The 21404-nt window shown below is 48.7% G+C and overlaps 4 protein-coding genes and 2 pseudogenes across 4 annotated transcripts; 2 read left to right on the top strand and 4 right to left on the bottom strand.

The window, feature by feature from the left end:
• Positions 1 to 963: 963 nt before the first annotated feature.
• CNB00500 (hypothetical protein) lies at positions 964 to 4380 on the bottom strand. The gene is made up of 11 exons (XM_569059.2): positions 4256 to 4380; positions 4084 to 4199; positions 3670 to 4026; positions 3455 to 3610; positions 3245 to 3403; positions 2967 to 3197; positions 2456 to 2916; positions 2212 to 2399; positions 1563 to 2162; positions 1252 to 1511; positions 964 to 1192 (listed from the first exon to the last, which is right to left on the bottom strand). The coding sequence occupies exons 1-11, from the start codon at positions 4362 to 4364 to the stop codon at positions 1052 to 1054; spliced, it is 2778 nt and encodes a 925-aa protein (XP_569059.1). The 5' UTR covers positions 4365 to 4380; the 3' UTR covers positions 964 to 1051.
• A 148-nt stretch (positions 4381 to 4528) lies between these two features.
• CNB00490 (Pol II transcription elongation factor, putative) lies at positions 4529 to 8616 on the bottom strand. The gene is made up of 8 exons (XM_569058.2): positions 8507 to 8616; positions 8289 to 8467; positions 8116 to 8238; positions 7921 to 8064; positions 5985 to 7870; positions 5794 to 5928; positions 4896 to 5740; positions 4529 to 4841 (listed from the first exon to the last, which is right to left on the bottom strand). The coding sequence occupies exons 1-8, from the start codon at positions 8545 to 8547 to the stop codon at positions 4634 to 4636; spliced, it is 3561 nt and encodes a 1186-aa protein (XP_569058.1). The 5' UTR covers positions 8548 to 8616; the 3' UTR covers positions 4529 to 4633.
• A 194-nt stretch (positions 8617 to 8810) lies between these two features.
• On the top strand, positions 8811 to 11657 carry CNB00480 (threonine-tRNA ligase, putative). Its single transcript, XM_569057.2, has 6 exons — positions 8811 to 9142; positions 9331 to 9965; positions 10016 to 10565; positions 10625 to 10929; positions 10999 to 11344; positions 11409 to 11657. Exons 1-6 carry the CDS (start codon positions 8815 to 8817, stop codon positions 11561 to 11563), a joined length of 2319 nt encoding a protein of 772 aa, XP_569057.1. The 5' UTR covers positions 8811 to 8814; the 3' UTR covers positions 11564 to 11657.
• Positions 11658 to 13816: 2159 nt separating this feature from the next.
• On the bottom strand, positions 13817 to 16354 carry CNB00460 (annotated as a pseudogene).
• Positions 16355 to 16547: 193 nt separating this feature from the next.
• On the top strand, positions 16548 to 18521 carry CNB00450 (conserved hypothetical protein). The gene is made up of 5 exons (XM_024656433.1): positions 16548 to 16932; positions 16983 to 17142; positions 17194 to 17264; positions 17318 to 18015; positions 18065 to 18521. The coding sequence occupies exons 1-4, from the start codon at positions 16629 to 16631 to the stop codon at positions 17581 to 17583; spliced, it is 801 nt and encodes a 266-aa protein (XP_024512228.1). The 5' UTR covers positions 16548 to 16628; the 3' UTR covers positions 17584 to 18015; positions 18065 to 18521.
• Positions 18430 to 21315, bottom strand: CNB00440 (annotated as a pseudogene).
• Positions 21316 to 21404: the final 89 nt, after the last annotated feature.

The raw sequence follows: 21404 nt of genomic DNA, 5'->3' as shown, positions 1-21404 counted from the left end.
ATTACATCAAAGTAACTCTAGAGGCTGTCAGCATGGTGCATCACATGCTGACATGCTTATTCTGCTAATCTTCCACGAAAGGGAAGTGCTGGCATTGTTATGTACATTTTGATGAAGGTGATTAATAAATGTGTGAAATAGTACAGCGGGTTAATAGTTGTAAATAGCGTGGGGGATTCGTTTTTGTATGTCAGGCAGCAGATAGCAGGTTCCTTCCCTGAACGGTGTTGATATAATTGCGATTATGCCCTAAAAACAATAAGTTCCTGTTCGTATAACGGCTAGTATGCTCGCTTGTCACTGGATGATTGTCAACCCGATCACAGGATTCGCGGGAGATCGGAGTTCGATTCTCCGACAGGAAGTTCCCTTTTTTCCCTTCCTCCGTTCTTTATACTTTTTGACTGTTTTGGAACGCACTTACGAATTTTTTTCACTAGAGACTGACGGCAATGAAAGAAGCCATTACTACATCTTTTAACAGCACATGACATGCAATATTTACTTACAATTAAATTAAATTGATTGATTGGTGCGAAAAGGTGGAACCAGCTTAGCTGTACGTACGATCGCGTGCAAGTGTGACGGAGCTAGGGACGGTTGTGTCTTGTTGATTCTTGGTTGGCAGGGTGAACATGATAAAAACCCACGCAAGGTAAACATAACTGCATTGGTTCTAAGCATTATAGTCTCCATACAGCACCCCCTTCCGTTCCCGAAAATAGGAGAACAGACAGGGAAATGATGGCGCGTAACGGCATAAGAAGGAGCAGACGCCTTATACTGACAGCGCAGTAATAAATGATTCTTTTACTTTCACTAGTCAGATGCGACCAACAATCCAAGTCAAGCTAAAGAATGCTCGATTAGTACCACAGTAAAGGACCAATTGGGGATCCCGGGTCCTTTTTCGCATCTTTCCGGTATCTGGAGTTTTTTTTTACAGGCATGAAAGTCATTCATCCTACCATTGTTAATGAACATTGCATTTCGAGTGTATAGAAAAAGGAGATAGAGTTTATCATGACTTCTAACCCTGATCAGCCTCGTTTTACAAGTAAATGACCTCCCAAACGGACTTGACCATCTTCTCCGCTCTGGCTTCTGCAGAACCTTCATCTTCTGACTTGGACATCTTAGAGATGACAGTGGCGTTAATAAGGTCGGAAAAGGGCATGAGCTGTGCTTGATACTAAAAAGTGAATGGCTGATTAGCGACGGCTTTCTTTTCGGCGGAGATAACCAACGCACCCTCCTGACAAATTCTCTATACCAGCCCCACTTCGCCCTGACTCCCCAAAGACCCTCCTCGTCACTATCCAACAATGTGAGAACACCCTTAAGGCCCTCACTGGAAGTGGTGATGCCTTCCTCTCTCTCGGCAGTCCAGGGAAGAAGAGCAAAGATGAAGTGCTTGAAAGTGGCCAAAAGGACCTTTTCAAGGCGAGTCGACTGGATGTCGAGGGAGGTTTGGGCATCACGGGCTTCCTTAGAAGTTTCGGGGCGCGAGTCTGAATGGACAATTAGAAATTTCTACGCTATAATGACATGAATACACATACCCTCATTGGTATCGTCCTCGACATTGACGTCTTCACCTCGCTCCAATTGTTCACCAGCTTTTCTAGCCCTAGCTGCCTCATCCTCTCTCTCAATGACCTTCAATCGCCTTGAGATAGCCTTGACACGCCCAAGGTGCTTTTCCAAGCACATTGACAGCACCTCCCACTTGTCACCATCGGTCCATCCATCACCCTCCTCGCCCTCGGCCTCGTCATCGGCAAAGATCCATTCGACAATGTCGATGCCCTCAAGAATGCCGTACTGGAGGTACTTGTCTAAAGTCACAAGTCGCATCTCGCTTGATCGACGCCAGTAGGAATTTACGGCATCGAGAAGGATACGGCGGGAGGCAAAGTCGGGAGTGAGGAATCGGAGGACGTCACTGTATCGTTCAGTGGCGTTGAGGAAATGAGAGAAAGATCGAGAACCGAGATGTGAGATGGTCTCAAAAACCATTTGACGAACTGCGGGGTAGAGAGGTTCACCGGGACCAGAAGAAGCATTGGGCATCTCAGTGATGTACTTGATAATTTCAGTACTAGGAAGTTTCTGTCTGATCTGCGAAAGAAGGGCAGCAGCTTCGGCATGAAGAGGGTGGTCTGTGAGTTTGTTAGTACACAGTCAAAAGTCACCAATACAAGTACTCGCCATCCTTTTCATAAGCCCAGAAAGGATCAGGTGCCTCGGGGGAGATCACGCCAGCACCTTCCGCAATCATAGGCTCGGGAAGAGTTTCCAAGATACGGTCGTAGTATGATAGTCTGACTTCAAGCTCAATGACTCGACGCATGAAGGCTCGACGAGGGTGAGAGGACGGAAGCTCAAGGTCAGGAACCCTATCGATGGATGTTCAGAGTGGCTATCCCGGTTCCAAAAAAAGGGGGGAACGTACCATTCCTTCCACATCCACTGGAAGCCGAAGTTACTCAAATGAACAGAGAACCACTCAGCCACCCTCCTGACTATCTCAACATCCAGTCCCTCAGTGCCCAGAAGACTAAAGATCTTTCTCATGGAGCGACCAACTGGAGGCGCTACAGTGTTAGGACTGGCTTTACACAACTCGGTAATGACGGATCCGTAATAGATAAGTTTATGATGAGATTTTGGAAGAGTAAGCATAGCGCCCAAAAGAGTAGAGACGACGAGAGATTCAAGAGACCAAGTAGAAGGGGGAGGGGAAGCATCCTCTGGGAGAGGAACGATTGGTTTGAACGTGTCTCGAGGAAGAAACTTGCGGAGTTCCAAAAGGAGACGAGAACATTCTTTGCGATTGACCTCGTAAAGGTTGATGATGTCGAGAACAAGGCTGCGAAGATACCATCCGTCGAGGGTGCTTGGTGAAGGAACGACCTTGAAAACTCATTAGTCGTGGTAGAACTCGAGCTCATGGCTTGACTCACCTCGTCGGCGAAGAATGAGAAAGTTCCAATTTGTCCCTCGCCAACATCCAGCTCATCGCTGTCGACTTCGTACAGCTCGGGGGGCATGGCGACCTCTTGAAGTTCGTAAGGAATAGGTGCTGTGGGACCGGGTGTCGGGACAATCTCCCTCAAGTATGCAGGTAAAACGGCTGATGGTTCCCAGTTTGAGGCCTGGAAAGCCCGCAGAGCTGCCAACAAGTTATCGAGGTTCTTGGTAAAGTCAGTGGATATATCTTCCCTGCGCATGCTTGACTTACATCGCTGTAAGTGGGGTGCTCCTGGCCGGCAGGAAGGATCGGTGCCAAAGGGTCTTGGAGGACCTTTGGTTCATTTCGTCGACCAATGATGTACCCTTCAATCTTGCTGATGAGTGCCTCAACTTCACCGACATTGGTCTCAACCAAAGTGTGTGCAGACTAAGAGGAATTGGTAAGTTTTGATAAACGCGATGTTGGATGTAAACGTACACGAATAAGACCCTCGCCAACCGCTCGTACAGCTCTCTCTGACCTGTCACCGCCCCCGCCCACTTCGTCAAGGACGTTGAGCAGGTTGTCGTAGACTGTCAACAGCGAATTTGCTGTGACAACCCTTGCAGTAACAAGAAGAGAAAAGAATTGAAGCTACAGGAATGTATCAGAGGATGTCCAATTCCAATCCGATCACAAGCAGGAAAGCATACACATAATCGGACATTCTGCCATTCTCTCTGTTCCACCCAGCCTCGGAATGCTCTGTTCAAATCATCCATAATTTCTTTGCCATATGCCGGCTCCTCAACTATCGTGGGCTTTTCATCCTTCATTTCAGCATCCCCAGATTTGGTCTCACCCTCGGTAGGCTCCTCTTTCTCCTTCTTGACAGGCTCGGCTTCCAACTGGCGGGAAAGGGCAACCAAAAGTCCTACATAATAACCGTGCTTGTGAGGTTGCTGTGTTACGCTGACTCGGAAACCTTCCAGGAGACCAACAGTGCCTTCACGCCATCCACGTTTGAGGACACGGGCGAGCCTAGGGGGGTCGTCAATAGGATCGAAGTCCTAATGGACACAATCAGCATCAGCCTCTGTCTGCCGAATGATATTCCAATAACATACTTCATCATCCCCCAGCTTAATCACCATTTTCCTCAATCGGTTGTCAGAGGTCTCGGGTACTGGAGCTCTTCCGCCACCGTGTCCCCCTCGTCCACGTCCACCGCCCCTACGCTCGTCTATAAAGGAAAAAATCAGTTTGGAAGCGGAGCCTTCATGCTATAACAAAACGCACCTCGTCCTCTTCCTCTGCCTCGTCCACCATAGTTGCCCCCTGGGACACCAAACCCAGGGCTTGCAGGAAATCCCATGGGCATCATGGGCATCTGTCCGAAGCCGTTCATTTTGTTGAATAGATGGGTATTTCGTTGTTGCTGTCAACTTCTGGGAAATTCAATCTCAAGTGACGGCTCGCCAACAGCGGCATCAAATTTGGCTAGCATTTAGGAGGGTGTCCCGATCTTTCGGCTGTCTTCTTTTTTAGGAGTGACAGCTCTCGAGTGCATGCTCGCATGCCGTTATAGCAAATCTAGTATCATTTGTACAATTAAGAGATGGAAGTAAACAAGATCAAGAAGGCTATCTGGTGCATAGTGAATTGTTTCCAAAAAAACTATTCGTCCTCATCCTCATCATTCCCATTCTGATCCACATCCATCCCAGAGTCCTCATCATTTTGGCTCTTTGCAGGAGTGTGGGCTTCTGACTGTTCTCTCTCATCATCCTTTTGATGAAGAGGTTCCTCACTTCCCGGCCTCGAGGCTGAAACGGGTGCTTCGTCATTCTCGTCGTCAGAGTCAGAGATGTATGCTTTGGATTTACTATCATACTGCGTTAGCCCATTCTCGACGGCATCTATCAATGTTTAGACTCACAATTGTTTTCCCCTCTTTGCTTGTCCTTGGTTAACTTCATCTTCATCCTCTTCCTCATCATCATCAGGGTCCGCCCTCCTGGCCTTTCTCTTTGCCTTGAGCATAGCCAGTGTAGACTTGGCCTTCCTTGCCCGACTAGTCTCCTCATCCTCATCGTCGCCCGTCTCTCTCGCTTCCTCTTCTTCATCGGTCGTGCCAACTTCACTCTTGCTCCTTACCTTCCTACCCTTCTTCCCTTCCTTTGTCTTCTTCTTCCTCGGTTTCTTCTCCCTCTTTCGACCTTCGCCTTCACCATCCTCACCACTATCGGCAATACCTTCCTTCCTCCTTTTCCTTTTCTCCACGATAGCCGCTCGCCTGGCTTCCTCCTCTGCCTGCCTGGCTGCCAACTCTTCCTGCCACGCCTGCGCTTCTTCTCGGGCTTTACGTCGTTGCTCAGCAATTTCCTCGGCTTTGATTCTTAATTCGGCTTGACGAGCCTCCTCCGCCGCCTGGATCCTCGCTTGCTCCTCGGCACGTAACCTTCTCGCCTCTTCCACACGTGCAAGTGCCTCGCCTTGGTAAGCCTCCTGCTTAGTCATTTCACCCGCCGCCCTTCTAAGCAGACCTTCACCATATCTCGCTCGCTGGTCTGCGAGCTCGGCGTCGTATGGTAAAGACCCGGACCTGTCGTCCGCAAGGGAGCGGAAAGTGTCCACGGCTTGCTGAGCTTGTTTGAGGGCGATGGTAAGTTCCTCGAGGGTACGCTTGGAACAATCGAGGGAGAAGAGCATTTCAGCGGCTTTTTGCTGGATCATGGCAATGTTGTAAAGAATGGCGCGATCGGCGGGGTGGATATGCATGGCCTGAAAGCGGGATCAGTTGGTTCACACTACTGAGAAGAAACCTTATTACTCACCTTTTGACAGTAGTCCAAAGCCTTGTTCATAGCTGAGAAATTACTTTCTCGGTTGGCAAGCGCGTACCAAGCCCTAGCGAGATATAACAAAACATTGACATCTTTCTCATCAAAGGCGTTGGAAGCGGTCATATACTATTCCTTGAATTAGCACCTGTACTCTCGCCGACCATGATCAAGCAGAAACTTACCGATTCAATAGCTTTTTCTTCTTCACCTCGTATAAAATAACAATGACCAAGGTTAACGTTAACCGCACCTTCCGCCAAGGAATCCTTGATCCTTCCAAAGATACCCAACGTCTGACCCGCCAATCTCGCTCGAACTTTACCCTCCTCCGCACCATAGTTCGTACCCCGTAACGCAAGACTATCCTCTACCAACGCGATAGCCAAACCTTGCGCGGCCATGGCACATTTGGGATCGATGATGAGTGCTCGCTCATAAGCTTCGGCAGAACGGAGATACTGCTTTGGACGCTCCGCGAGCTCCTGTGGGCTTTTGGCTTCTCGACCAAGGGTGAAATGCAGCCAGCCGAGCGCACAAAACGTCCATGCATCGGACTTATCGACCTTAAGGGTTTGTGTAGTGAACGCAAAAGCTTCTCGGTAAGAACCAATAGTAATGAGGAAGTTGGTGTAGACTGAACGGAGGATGAGATTGTTCTCGTCAGATTGGAGGCACTCTTTTAGTAGAGTGTGAGCGTCAAAGTGTCGACCGGCAGAAGTGGCGATAAGGGCTAAGCGCACCTTGGACTCGACGTGTTCGGGATGTTGACGTAACACGTCACGGTACCATTGAGCAGCTTTAGCGTGGTCGCCTCCTTCCTCGTACGCCCTACCGAGGTTGTACGCCAACACAGTCTTGAGGGTCTCTGCTTCCTTGCCTTCTTGAGTGGCAATTTTCTGTAGAGCTTCTTGATACATCCTCTCAGCAGTTTCGACGTTGCCTTCAAGGTGGTAAAGTGCGCCTAGATTATCGGATAATCGGAGTGCAGTGAAACTGGGAGGATCAAGACCGGGCTCCTGAGCAGAATCGAGATCGTTGTCGGTGATAATGGACAATGCAGTTTGGTAGGCTCCGATAGCCTTTTCCACATTCTCTCCCTGCCACAACTTTGCGAGATCCACAAAAACATCGGCATCGGAACCGACACCTCTCAACTTTGCCCAGTCTGCTTCCGTCTCGGCAGAGGCCACCAAGTTGTGTACCTCGGTTAACATGTTTCGGGCTAGAGTCCTATTGCGGACGACTTCATCGTGTGACATACCCGGGTGAGGATAAGCAAGCAGACAAGCATGCAGCACGGTATACTCAAGGGGACCTTGGCCGTTCAACCTCTTGGCTGTTTGCTCAATGTAATTAAGAGCTTCTCGCAAATTGCCACTTTTGATAGCCATCTGGCCAAGTGTCAACTCGGCAATAATGTTGACAGCGTTGGGGTCTTCCTTCTTCACGGCGGCAATATATGTTCCAGCATCGGCGAGATCTCCAGCCATGAAACCTAATCTCCCTCTCTCAGAATTGGCAAGAACAGCATGACGCTTATTATCCGCATACTGGACCGCACGTTCGGCAAGCTTGCTCGCAAGAGGAAGCTGGCTTTGTCCACCCTGACCAGATACACTCGCGAGCGCAAGTGCAGATGCAGACGACTTGTTATTGAGTTTGAATGCTTTCTGGACAAAGCCTACACCTTCAGTTTCAAGTTTGAGTCGTTCCGTGCGAGGGATAGAAGGTTGGCGAGCATCGTTGAGAGACGCCAAACCGAGGAGCAACAAACACACCCAAGATCCAGGCTCACGCTCGAGAGCACGTTCCCACGCCGTCCTTGCCTTGGCGCGATCCCCAAGTTGCCAGAAACACAAGCCGAGACCGATTCTGGGATCAGGAGACATTTCGGGAGCGAGAGTAAGGAGTTTTTGGTATGTCTGGAGTGCTTGAAGATGTGATCGTCGGGCAAATTGAAGACGGGCTTGAGCGGTGAGGGCCATGAGGTTGTTGGGTTGACGCTGAAGAAGTCTTTCGACAAGTGGGTGTGCAAGCCCTGGTTGCCCAGTTGCAAGGTAATGGATGACTAGGCCGCTGTTATAATTATGATCACTGAGAGAGATAATGGGTACATACCTTTCCCCATAGTCAAGCTGACAGGTTCATCTTCTTGACTACCTCCAGAGGCTCTCAAAGCTTCAGTAGCGGCATTCAGGCTAGCAGCAGCTTCACGATGGTGGTAATCTTTTGTTCTTATTGAGGGATCCAATTTGTCATATTCTACATTCTCCATTAATGAAGCTCGGGAAGAGGAGGTAAGACGTTACTAACTTGCGTTTTGAAGGATGACCTTTGGCGCACTACGGGCAAGATGGAGGTGAAGGTGAGCGAGCATTGAGTGAATGTTGATGAGAGAAGCAGAATCCCTTCGCCTTCCCCGTTCTCCATTGAAGACTGTACCTTGTTCAGTATATTGCTATGAGGAAAAGTCTCCTTTGACTTACATGAAACGGCTCTTTCCAGCAGATCCATAACCCTGTTCCAGCGCCCTTCTCTCCAATGCTCGCTCGCAATCAATGTCCAATCTCGGCATTCTGACTCATAGTCAGCAAGCATGACTGGGATGATATCGGCCACTTCATCTTGCGCGAGAGAGTCGAGATCGACATCCGTTTGCACACCGCTGCAATGGGTTAGCTAGATCTGTAGCTGGTTGACATACCCTTTACCAACGAGCAGGATAACTCTTGCCGGATTGGACATATTCCCGGCGTATAGGGTGAAAAAGAGTTATGGCAGATGAGGAGCTATAATGGCTAAATCGAAGTAGAGATGTACGCTGCTGAGTCCACTGAGGATATCGTCAAGCTCGAAAGGAACGAAAGGAAACGGTAATGATAGGCACGCTAGTTGGTCCCTCTTTAGGATTGCAAAGTAGGCCCGCGGTTTAAACAGAATTAGGCGCGGCCGTCTTTTGCGTCTTTGGCTATTGTGCGAGTCGAAATTTCGTTATGTGTCAAGGTATATCGTATGCTCCGCAGGCTCATACCGCACGCAGCCCGCTTTTCACATAGAACGCCCACTAGATACACATACCCCCTCCTCCAAGCAGCACGTACTATGTCCGCGGAAGCTCACCCCGTCTCTTCCACTTCAAAACCCGCTCCCCCAGCCGAGGGTGTTAACCCCATCACCCCTGCTGCTCATGAAGGCAAGAAGAAGGAGAAGAAGGAAAAGAAGGACAAGAAGGGCGGTGGCGTTTCCGGTCCTTTAGAACTCAGTCCTCCACCCGAGTTTTTCGCTGAGCGACTCAAGATCTATGACGAGTGGAAGGCAAAGTACGACAAATTCGTTGCTGGTAAGTGTCCCGATCTATGTCTATACCTCTCAGTCGTGTGCAAAATGTATTGCCGAGTCCGGGGCTATCTTGTACAAGTTTGCCACCCACGGGCTGCAGCTCCAAGCCCAAGTGATCATTCGCAGAGCTGGATTTGATGGACTTCATAATGTTCTTTTAGAAACAGTAAACGAACTGACATTGCGTAGAACAACCTCGTGAACCCATCACCATCACCTTCCCCGACGGCAAGACGGTACAGGCCACCTCGTGGGAGACCACCCCTCTTCAGCTTGCCAAAGACATATCACCTTCTCTCGCTGACCGAGTGATCATCGCCAAGGTCAACAACCAGCAATTATGGGACTTGACCCGTCCTCTTGAAGCTTCTTGCTCTCTTGCTTTACTCGATTTTGACTCTCCCGACAACAACTACGAAGCCAGACAAGTCTTCTGGCATTCTTCTGCCCATGTTCTCGGTGAAGCTTGTGAGAGACGATATGAAGGTTGCTGTCTCGGCTACGGCCCTCCCCTTGAGGAAGGTGGTTTCTTCTACGACATGAGTCTCGCCAATGGCCGCACGATCTCCCAAGATGACTACAAGCCTATTGAAGACGTCTGCAAGGCTGCTGTCAAGGAGAAGCAACCCTTTGAGAGACTCGAGTTGCCCAAGGAAGTCTTGCTCGAGATGTTCAAATACAACAAGTATAAGCAACACTATATCCAGGACAAGGTCCCTGATGGAACCTCTTCTACTGTCTACCGATGTGGTCCCTTGATTGACTTGTGTCTTGGTCCCCACGTTCCTCACACCGGCCGTATCAAGTCCTTGGCTGTTACCAAGGTGAGAGTGGCGAGCCGGATATCGGGCGTCTGCTGATGATATCATACTAGAACTCTTCTTCTTATTTCCTTGGTGACGCCAAGAACGACACTTTCCAGCGAGTGTACGGCATGTCTTTCCCCGACAACGCCCAAATGAAGGAGTACAAGAAGTACCTCGAGGAAGCCGCCAAGCGAGACCACCGAAAGATCGGCAAGGACCAGGAGTTGTTTATCTTTAACGACCTTTCTCCCGGAAGTGCCTTCTTCTTGCCTATGGGTATGAGGATCTACAACACCTTGATGTCATTTATCAAGGACGAATATTTCAAGCGTGGTTTCTCCGAGGTCGGATCTCCCAACATCTTCAACGCCAACCTCTGGAAGACTTCTGGTCATTGGCAAAACTATGCCGAAGACATGTTCCAACTTAAGGCTGACGAAGAGCAGCTCGCTCTCAAGCCTATGAACTGCCCCGGTCATTGTTTGATCTTTGATGCGAGGGAGAGGAGTTACAAGGAATTACCTTTGAGGTTTGCCGAGTTTGGTGTGTTGCATCGAAATGAGGCTAGCGGTGCTCTTTCAGGTTTGACCCGTGTCAGGCGATTCGTCCAGGATGACGGCAAGTCTTACAAGGTCCCATTGTTTGATGCATCGTGCGCTGACCTTCTCAATCCCTAGCCCACATCTTCTGTACCCCCGACCAAGTCGAAGCCGAGCTTTACTCTGCCTTTGAGTTCCTCGACGCCGTGTACAAGCCTTTCGGTTTCACCTACAAAGTCGGTCTCTCTACGCGTAATCCCAAGAAATGGATGGGCGACCTTGAACTGTGGAACAAGGCTGAAGGCACCCTCCGAGAGGTTCTCGAGCAAAAAGTCCCTGGTAACTGGCACGTCAATGAGGAGGATGCCGCGTTCTACGGTCCCAAGTTGGACTTCCAATTGACGGATGCCTTGAAGAGGAGCTGGCAATGTGGTACCATCCAGGTGTGTCCGATCTCTCCCATTACATCAAGCATCACCATAATATTGTACTCATACCCATACTTAATGTAGCTCGACTTTAACCTCCCCGAGCGATTTAACCTCAAGTACCACTCTCCCGAACAAAATCCCGACGGCACCCAATTCGCTCGACCAGTCATGATCCATCGTGCCATTCTCGGTTCCCTCGAGCGATTCATCGCCATTATCACTGAATCTACCGGTGGCAAGTGGCCTCTCTGGCTTTCCCCCCGACAGGTCGTCGTCATCCCCGTCGCCAAGCCCTTCACCGAGTATGCCCAAAAAGTGGCCAAAACTTTCCAGGAAGCTGGTTTGTATGCCGAGGTGGACTTGACGGATAACACTTTGAATAAGAAGATTAGAAATGCCCAGACTGCTCAGTGGAACTTTATCATGGGTAAGTCTCTTCTTTCTCATTTCTGTACTTCTTTTTTTAGTAAAATGCTAATCAAACTATGCAGTTGTGGGGCAGGATGAACTCGACGCCCAAGCTGTCAACATCCGTAACCGTGACGATGAAGTACAAGGTCGAGAGGAGACTGTCGCGCTTAGCCGTGCTGTTGAGCAGATTGTCAAGTTGAAAGAAAGCAAGGCCGCTGTCAGCAAGTTTGAGTAAAAGTAGTCTAGATAGTTTCGTTTTCTACAGCGAGATCAGTTCTTATCCAGGGGTATTTTGAGGGGTGTGTGTATATTTGGGTTGAGGACGATACAGATACAGATGAATTTTTACTCACTGTATAATTGCAATTGATTACCAGTGCTTCCACTCTTACTACCGAATAAGGCATTCATTTTACAAGGGTTATTCCGTTGAGTACCTCCCCAAGTTATGCTCGTCTTATACTCAAGATACTCAACCTTATCGCTTGTCCACGGCGGAATCCGTCCCTCTCCAGGTATCGGTCTGTCATTGATAAGCATCATCCTTCCCTATTCCGGTTTGCATCCCACCGCGATCCGGATCTCTGACGGAATTGGGGGCTCGACAGTTACGATTGATAGGTGATCGGGCATGGCCGTTGAAAAGTGATGACGTATCAGTACCTGGAAACCCGACCTGAGCCAGAGCAGTAATGTCGGTCGGTATTTCCTCGCTGGGAAAGAAGTGCGCCCAGCCATTCTACAAGGAGATGCCAGTAAGAGGAGGCTGCGGCCAGACTCTCTCTCGGCGATACGGCTGTGCGGTGAGTCTGAGGCTGTTCCTGGCTGACCCCCGTATGATCTCCAACTGATATCATTTTCAGCTTTAAGACACAGCCGGCCTACGTATTGGCCAGCCCTTCCTCGCTTGCTCTTCACTTTCCGGCTTCTCGCACCTCCACTTTGTTGCCTTCCCTTTCTATCGAACTAAAGGTCGGACCGGAATTGTAAGTTATTCCTGAATGCCTGCGCTTTCTGAACTGATCTCGTGAGCCACTCTTGATATTTTTCTTGCAAAATCATGAAAAGATGATCAGCAGTGCTGCACCAACTGCATAACGACGCTTTCGAGGGCCAGATTACTGTGGTTGCCACCAGAACCCTTATCAAGAAGATCCAATTGCCACACCCAGCTTTACCTCTCTATCTGTCCTCACCAAAATCGGTTTTCTGTTATCTTTTACTTTGTATGCCGCATATCACCTCGGATGGAGTTTGTGATGGCTACGTACAGTCAAGGGATTTTGGACGCTTTGCTGCAGCAGTATAACAGCCCTTGTTTCTTTCGTTCAAGAGGTACTTCCGGAAGCAGACCCTCAAATTCTAGGTCAACTGGCGGCTCGACTGCATCCAGAAAATTCAGAGTTTGCAAAAACAAAGGGGTGGAGAAATTGAGGACAATCTGGGATTGGATCGACATTGATTGAAGTCTGCCCTGTGTGCGGGAACCCGGATTGTACGGAGCCTTTATGGGATTACACTGTCAAGAATATTCCTCAGCGATGCCCTCGATGTCGTTTACCCCTTCAAGGTCTATAAACAGCAAATGGATAAGGCAGATGGGGCCCTCAAAAACATTCTTCAAGTCAGGCGGGATAAAGTCTGGCGCCAGATGAAAGGCAGACTGTTATTCCCGGCGGGCCGGTGCGCATTACTTCATGGGTCCAAATGCTCTCTCTTTGCCAGCGTCCCTACCCATCTGAGATCGTCCTTACACTGCAACCTTTTGGTTGGCATTACACCTGGACCAATTGCATTCAGAACTTGAGAAAGACGTGGTTTCGGGAGTGTTGAATGAGCGAGTAAATGGGAGCAGCGGATACCTGCCGAGAGGGAGTGAAAAAGCTTGTGGCAGATTCGTTTCATATGTTCTGGAAGAATCTATTATAGTTTCCTTTCTTCTCATGCATCTCATAGACATCCCACAGCGGGGAGGATAGGTCAGGAGACGAGGGAGGCGGACTGAGCCCGCTGTACGTAGACATGTACGTAGATTCGTCTTGTTCGTAATGCGAGGCCGCTGGATGGACGGGGATAGAAAAGGTATATATAGACCGAGTCGATAGACTTTGTTACCAACATGCCACCAATTCCCCTTAACTCTCAATCTTCTTTGACTAAGATCTATCCTCTCCTCGCGCTACTACAGTACCTACTACTGAGAGCTCCTTCCTGTGCTTCAGGCCAACTTAGAATGGTGATCAGACATATAGTAGAGTTGATTTGCAACCAATTGCAGGCCGTTTTATCACATGCAACGGTCACTGATCTGATGTTTTTGTTTTGAGTAATCTAGTAGGTAATTTATATGGGGTCTATCTTACCCAAAATTGGTGTAATCTGTGTTGTGAGGGATATAGGCCTTTGGATTTAGACGAAAGCCATTAATAAATGATGGCCATTTAGGTGAAATGTTTTTAGTAGACAGTGCGAATAAACCGCCGACCCTTCTTTTATTTACTCCTTGCATCCCGAATGTATCTATTGATTCCTACCTTTCTGTAGATGTATTATTTTCATCTATTCCATATCGTATACACCCCATGTGAATATGATCCAGACTCTTAGACTCTTAGAATTCCTCGTCGTCCTCGGCAAATAAGAGGAAACCAGAGGCAGCAGGACGCGCCCTGTAGAATTCATATCCAGGAGGGAATCGCTCCTCCTCCTCCTCGGTAGACGAGTTACTGGCCATGGTGTTGGTGGTATCCTGACGCTTACAACTGAGAACGAGTCCCACTGGACTGAGATTGAAGTCAGTAACTTTTCTGCGCCTGTGCGCTGATAAAGAAAGGTCCTTGCAAGTAATTCACGGTTTCAGATAACAACTTACGTGGTAGAGTTCTGAGTGCTGCCGTTGCCTGATTGAAGGCCTTGGCAATGGGAACCCAAAGACTGGGCGTCTACCGTCTCCGTGTTAGAAGTAGTTGATTTGACGTCCTTTCTGTCTGTTTTGGCTGTAGGCGCAAAGATTTCCTGTTTTGGGAGTGTTGCGATGTTGAAATGAGGGAGACTACTACTCCTGCAAGCGTAGGCTTTTATGGGCGACAGGTTACGATGATGAGAAATAGCAATAAGTGATAGCTTTACGTTTGACTTGTTGGTTCGGTTGCCTTTCCTTTCGAGTCAAGACTTGAGGCTCCGATTATCAACACGACGTACGATCAATGGCCAAAGGCGTACGCGACACGATTCCCGAATTGCTGAGTTTGTCGGCGCATGATGCGCGAATGTAGGATGAAAAGAATGGCAGGCATAGCAAACTGATCGACGAACGTTGATTTGCAACCTGCTTGCGACAGTTGAAAGGTGGGGATGGACATTGCGTGGTGTTTGTTGTCGAGTTTAAAAAGCAGCGAGCAACAAACGAAGCCTGAAAGGTAACGGATGAGAAAGGATAGTACTCGTACTCGTAGTAGTATTTAGTCGGTCGCAGGGAAGTTGTGACGGTTGTCCCAGCTGAGAGTGAACTTGTGGGGACCGAGACTGAGGTAGTCCTTCTCAAGCTCAATATGCCAGTTGGCTGCACGGAGGCAAGAAGCTGACAATATACTGTGATTGGCGCCGGGAGAGTAGCGAATACCCTTAATGAGGATAATACCGTCTTCCACAGGAACACGTAAGTCACCTTCCTCGTAAGACGAGAATTGGTGCATAGTGCCAGCAAGGCCGAAGTTGATCACCTCAGCAGGACGGAGATTGACAAGCGCAGAGCGAATGTTGGTGATGTGGTGGGATGCACGTGTATCAAGCATGAAATAGGGCGAAGCATTGGCGGTGTCGTTGACTAAGGTGATGGTAGCCCAAAGGTGGACATCATCTTGCTTGAATTGTCGAATAGAGTAGGAGCAGAACTCCAGGCTGTAGCGTCGATGAATCTGGCAGAGCCGCTCTGGCCCTGACTAGATTTTTGCTGTCTGATGTGCTGTATCGCTTGTCGGATCTCTGCCTGGGAGGGATCACCTGCTGCCTTCTTGCGGCACTCCTTCTCTTCATGACCCTTAATCCCACACCATCCACACTTTTTCACTTCTCCACCTTTCTTCTTCTTATGCTTCTTTCCACCTTTCCCCCCTTTTTCACCATTATCCTGTTGTCGTCGCCCCCCCTTTTCCATCTTGACTGCTGCATTAATTTGCGCATCGCGGAGGTCTTGACGAGATCGGATGTCGATTTCTTCGTTGAAGAGACTGCAGAGCTCGGCCCAGGTCTGGGTAGAGCGACCACGAAGACTGGTTCGAAGAATGGTTTGAAGATCTCTGGGAAGAGAGAGGAGGAATTTCTCTCGACGGTCCCAGTCGGCCACGTCGAGGCCGATAGACTTGCCCTCAGAAAGTAGAGCGAAAAAGGCGTCGAAGTGTGCTTGCATCTCCTGGGAGGTGGCATTCTCACGCAGAGTGAGGGTGTCTAGACGCCGGGAGATATCGCCCTTTTGAGCGTCGTTGCCGACACTGAAGAGCGAACAAATAAGCTTGTACATATCATGAGCGGACCACAAACCGTCGATCTCTCCCGCAATAGCCTGAGAGACCGAGAGGATTATGGCGGCCCTGGCCTTGGACTCACGGCTTTGCCATTCGTCCCACTTGATAAGCTGCTTTTCGTTGAGTTCCTTCTCGCCACTGGCGTCGAAGCCAGAGGGAGGATTTGCGCCGGCGTACTCCCCCGGAGGGCGGTGACTTTCCCCTTCAAGGCGATAGGGTTCCTTCTCAAATCCTTCGAGGACGCGTCGAGCACCTCGTTCGGAGAGATAAGCGAGAATAGCACGGCGCCAGGCGATGAAGTTCCTGTTGCCGATGAGCTTGGGGATAGATGAGATGGAGGTCGAGTATTGTTCGTCTGGCATGCTGACGGATTGGACTAACTAGGTGTCGAAACCTGTTGTGGTCCTGGCGAGTGTTTAGGAGCTATAGGACATTCCGATACGGATTGAACGCTCGAGTATAGTCGTTATGTGCGCTTCACGACTCTTAATCTGTCAGAAATTGGTAGATGAAATGTTGCAGAAAGGGATCTAGCCACTACGATATCCATATATCTGGTGACGTGGAAGGCTTTGGAATCTTCTATCTAATGTGGGTGAATTATCTAAACTACGTTCACTTCCGATTGATTTTAGTTCCGAAGCGTGACCTCCGGCCATATCCGCTGCTTCTGCATGAAATGTTTTTGAGAAGACGTCGAAAGTGGAAATTCCTGCAATATTCATTTTCAGGTCATAACTTAATATCAAAAATCGAGGACACAGCTCAATTTCGAACATGACAACGCCTTCCAAATCTTCGAACAAGCGGTTTCGCGACAACGAATCAGAAGTAGACGAGACGGGCTCTCAAATCGAGAAACAAGTCAATGCCACAGCTTCCACTTCGACTTCGAGGCCTGCCTTATCTTCCCACGAGTCTGAAGGCTCGTCTGTTATGAAGACTAAGAAAAAGAAAAAGGCTCAAACCCCTGGTATTGTGTTCATCTCGAGAGTGCCTCCTGGTATGACTCCGCAGAAGATAAGGCATTTGATGGGGCGTTGGGGAGATATTGGGAAAGTGTATGCGCAACGGCGAGATGGTAAGCTTCCAATTCGGCCCTTGCATTTCCGACTGACTACGTTGCTGTAGCTCCTGGCGGTTATAACCCAAACTCGGCAAATCAGAAGAAACAAAAGCATGCCAGCGCCAACTTTACTGAAGCCTGGGTAGAGTTTTTGGATAAGTCCGTGGCGAAGACGGTAGCTTCGATGTTGAATGCGCAAGTAATTGGTGGTAAGAAAGGCGATAGGTAGGTACTAACACCGTATTTCAAGGAGTTGGTCTGATATGTACTGTTTAGATGGAGAGATGATATCTGGACCATGAGATACTTGAGTGGATTCAAATGGGAGATGCTCGGTGAACAAATCGGTTAGTCTAATCTCGCCAAACTATTGGTATACACGACTGACGCATACGCGTAGCATACGAAAGGCAAGCTCACCAGGCTCGCCTTCGAACTGAGATCACTCGGGCCAAGACGGAGCAGAACGAGTACCTCAAGAACGTTGAGCTGGCCCGTACTCTGGAGAAACGTAAAGCAAAGAAGGCTGCTGCCGGTGGACCTTCGGAGAGTGCACCAAACCAGGATGCTCACTCCAGGAGTTATAAACAGAGGAACGTTGTGGAGAAACCCAAAACTCTGGAGGGCCAGGGAATGGACGGGGTCTTGAATAACATCTTTGGATAGAAGGGAGGAGTTGGATCTAGGTATTAATAGGTTGTATGTACTCTAACTTCGTTTTTGACAACTAGACTTTCTAGGTAATATTTATTACACGTTCTCTCCTTTCGCTTGACCACCAAACGCTCGCTCATAGCTTACCCTCACATCGAACATTTTGGCACCTTACGCCGTCCACACATGTTTCATCCAACCCCAGACACTTTTCACCCGCGGAGCTTCACTGACTCTCCATCCGGATACCTTGCCGTTTACATGCCTTCATGAAGCATAGGTAAGAAATTATGATGGATACGGCCTCTACTAGGACAGTGGTACCGCTACAATAATGGAGGGTTTACATTGAGAGTTACCAAACAGGGAAACTCGGAATTGTATGATAACTTGCACGGAGTCGCGGATCCGGACCGTAAGGCTATCAGACTTCTCTTCACCCAAGTAGGCTATTTATTTACAGCGCTAAGAATTATGTCTGACGTTTGTTGAGGTCGTAAACGAAGCGATCACTCGCGATGCGTCCCGAGTCCTGTTATCTGATGGCAGGCTATGGCTTGTTTGCCGCCGCTTGGTTGATACTTTCACTGATGATGTTAAACCCAAACGATGCTTCATATTTTAGCCTTCTCCTTTATTAGGCAACAATGGGATCAATGTTGATACACCTTCTGATGCCCCCGATTCGCCTCAGGTTCTGACTGAATTGCCCTTAGGCCTCTGGTGCGCCTTATCATTCAATGATCCTCGGCCCAACAGCGAACAATCGCCTCCCAAGCAACCTGCTAGCCCAGATCCGCGTAGTAGTAGTAGCGCAGGAGAGGATAGGTCTTAATCAAAGAAGATTGCAAGTTAAGGGGGAATTGGTGCATGCTGGTAACAAAGTCTATCGACTCGGTCTTATATATCTTGTCTATTCTCGTCCGTCCAGCGAAGCTCGCACTACGAACACAACGAATCTACGTACATGTTTACGTACAGCGGACTCAGTCCACCTTACTCGTCTCCTAATCCATCCTGCGTAATCCATCCGTCCCGTATCCTTACAACGCTGCGGGGCATACTTAGCTGCAAGTAGCTTGCAGAGATATTTGAGCTCTTCTGCACTGATTCTGAAGCCTCTCAGCCTGAACTCGACGCTTCGGAAATAACGCATACTCACTTTCACCATTCGTTAACTCCCTAATAGCCAACTTTCGCCATATCTCCGCTATACTCCTTCCCTCTGTTGTTGAGATTTTCAAGGAGCCTTTCCGCTTTCTTCAGCTTCTCTGAAACCCGATGCGACATTGGTCTGCAACTATTTGCTGCAAACATCGTGTCAACACGAGCACAATGAAGAGCAAGAATCGAACGTTCACCTTATCTCCTTTACCCTGTCCCATAAACTCAGTAGCTCCCCCAGTTTCTCATACTTCCTCCGCCTCTCCACAGACGCTTTAATCTGGCCCTGGTCCTCTTGCGTCTTTTTCTGATCGTCCCATTCACTCGCCGACTTCGTCTTCGACCATCCCTTCTTTCCAACCTCTTTTATTAAGAGACGCACACTTTCCAGAAGTCTGATTTGTGTATTTTTCGACCTTGTCCTGATCCATAAAACTGACATGGTAAATCGTCAGTGATCATGATTGGCAACTGACATGTACAGACACTAACTTAAATCCCTTCTCCGGCTTTGGTTTGCGTGTTCAACACGAAAACATGTTCCATAAGCGAAGAGATTTACTTGACTCTCTATTGAGTCTGACAAGGGTTGCCAATGCAGACCAGAATCGCTCCACTCCCTCCACATCGCTCAAGCCAAAGCCGGGAATTAGTCTAGGGTGATATCGCAGTTGACATAGCCAGTCGTGTGCGTGTGGGTGAAACACAGCGACCCCAATTGCTAGCAGTCGGCGGATGTCGTTCACCCTGTCATCTAACTCCCCTGCCAAAATGTTCCCCTAAATTCATGCTCAATATATAATGCTTGGACCAACCATCATATTACTCACCAGCCGAGCGTGACTTTCGAAATTACATCCAATGCCATACAGAAGCCCTATACAAACATTGGCGTCGACATTCCAAAGGACGATGGACTTCCTCGGTCCGAAAAACCGCTAATCACAATGATGCATGTACATCTCGACGTGACAAATCGAGAGCTTGTTTCAAAAGCATCTCCTTCTGGAACTGTATGTCACGGTAGATGCCTAAGGCTGACCGCACAAGAGGATCAGGTCGACGTTCCTCCGCAAACTTGTAAGGATAGGATCAAAATTGGGAGTCTCTGACATGCTTTGAGTGATTTCTCTGCGAGATATACCACCTGTCTGCCGATGGTAGGCCCATGAAGCTTTCAAGAAAGCATCTATCCCCAAAGGAGATTCTTTCCAAAGAGTGTGTAAGAAATGCAGCAATGATAGTGAGAAGGCGATCGTGGGGCTTTGTGGCGATGCCGCCACGAATCCCATCTTAAGAAGGCGAACGGGTTCGGATGTTGCGCAGGCTGAACAGAAAGAGATAGCCTGTTTAACCCCTAAATGGGTTATGTGTGACGGAGTTAGTCTAGCTGCTCGTTTAGATTAGATGACTACGTGGTCTTGTTCGTTCAGATTCTATATCCTACTTTAATTTTCTCTTTTGTAGCTTTCTGGTCTTTCCTCATCACTATCTTGTACACTGCTCTCTGAGACTGTTTGTACGAAGGTGCTGAGTGAATACCAGTTCAACAATATGATGTAGTCAGTGTTTGCGGTTTTACAGAAGAGTACTTACGTTCGTCCGCGATACGGAAGGTAATTTCCCGCGAGTAGCTCCGGAGCCCATTGCAGATACATTTGTAAAAGTCTAGAGCCTCCTATGGGCCCGAGCCAGAAGAATAGTACTCGCTAGGCACTGCATTCAAGCTACTCTTTGTCACCATTCCATTGGGCAAATTACCTTCCAATGGCATGGTTTATTATACTGGCACCAACGTTAGCTCTCTGTCTAATCAGAGTATCCTTGCTCTTCTCCTCATAACGCACATACGCAAGGAACGTTGAGTCTCGCACTGCCGTCCAGTTGCCTTGTTTGTTGGTCATGAGCTGTTGTTACGACGTTTTGCGAATGCGCGCTCTACATGAATGAACGTAGAACGAGAAGTGTAGCGCGCTGGTTAACGGTTGACGTAGGATATTTGAGGCACATTGCCACAGTCTTCTAGCTCTCATTCATTCGTGTCGATTTCCTCGTGGTGGACGCCGGACGCATTGATATCCCGGTCATCACCATCCGGCCAGTCATCCCCTCTCCTGTTCTTCCCACGTTCAAAGCCTCTTCATGATGGTTTAACATTTCTCTTCAAGCTCCGTTTCCATTGCTTCCCTCTCTCTTTCCTTGGCGTGTACAGCCTTCTTTCTAATTTCTTCCTGTATCTCCTTTGCTTTCTTACCTTGATAATGATGGGACCTCCTGCGCCATCGCGGACAATCTTCACATTTCTCGCCAAGTAAGTCTTCCCGAATCGCGAACCTTTTGACTGGCTTTGGAATGGAGTCTTGGATGTGGGCGGATTGACAGGGCATCGCGAAGAATTGTCGAAGATGAGGATGTTCGTGGTAGACAGCCGGGGTGGCAATGTTTTTTTTTCCTGGTGGATCCAGTGCTATCAGGGGAGAGCGTATGGATTATTCAAGGAACGCCGAGATGGACAGTCAGAAAAATCAGAAATAAATGATTCAGAAGTTTGGAAGAAAGGAGATGGATGAACCATTTACGAATAGGGAACAGAACTAATAGGAAGTGAGGTTGAGAAAATGACGCGACGCATCTGATCTTGTTGTTCTTTTACTTGCCGACGGCTTCAG

The sequence above is a fragment of the Cryptococcus neoformans genome (genome assembly GCF_000091045.1).
Source record: "Cryptococcus neoformans var. neoformans JEC21 chromosome 2 sequence".
Lineage (NCBI taxonomy): Eukaryota > Fungi > Basidiomycota > Tremellomycetes > Tremellales > Cryptococcaceae > Cryptococcus > Cryptococcus deneoformans.
This window is presented reverse-complemented; position numbering and strand designations above follow the sequence as displayed.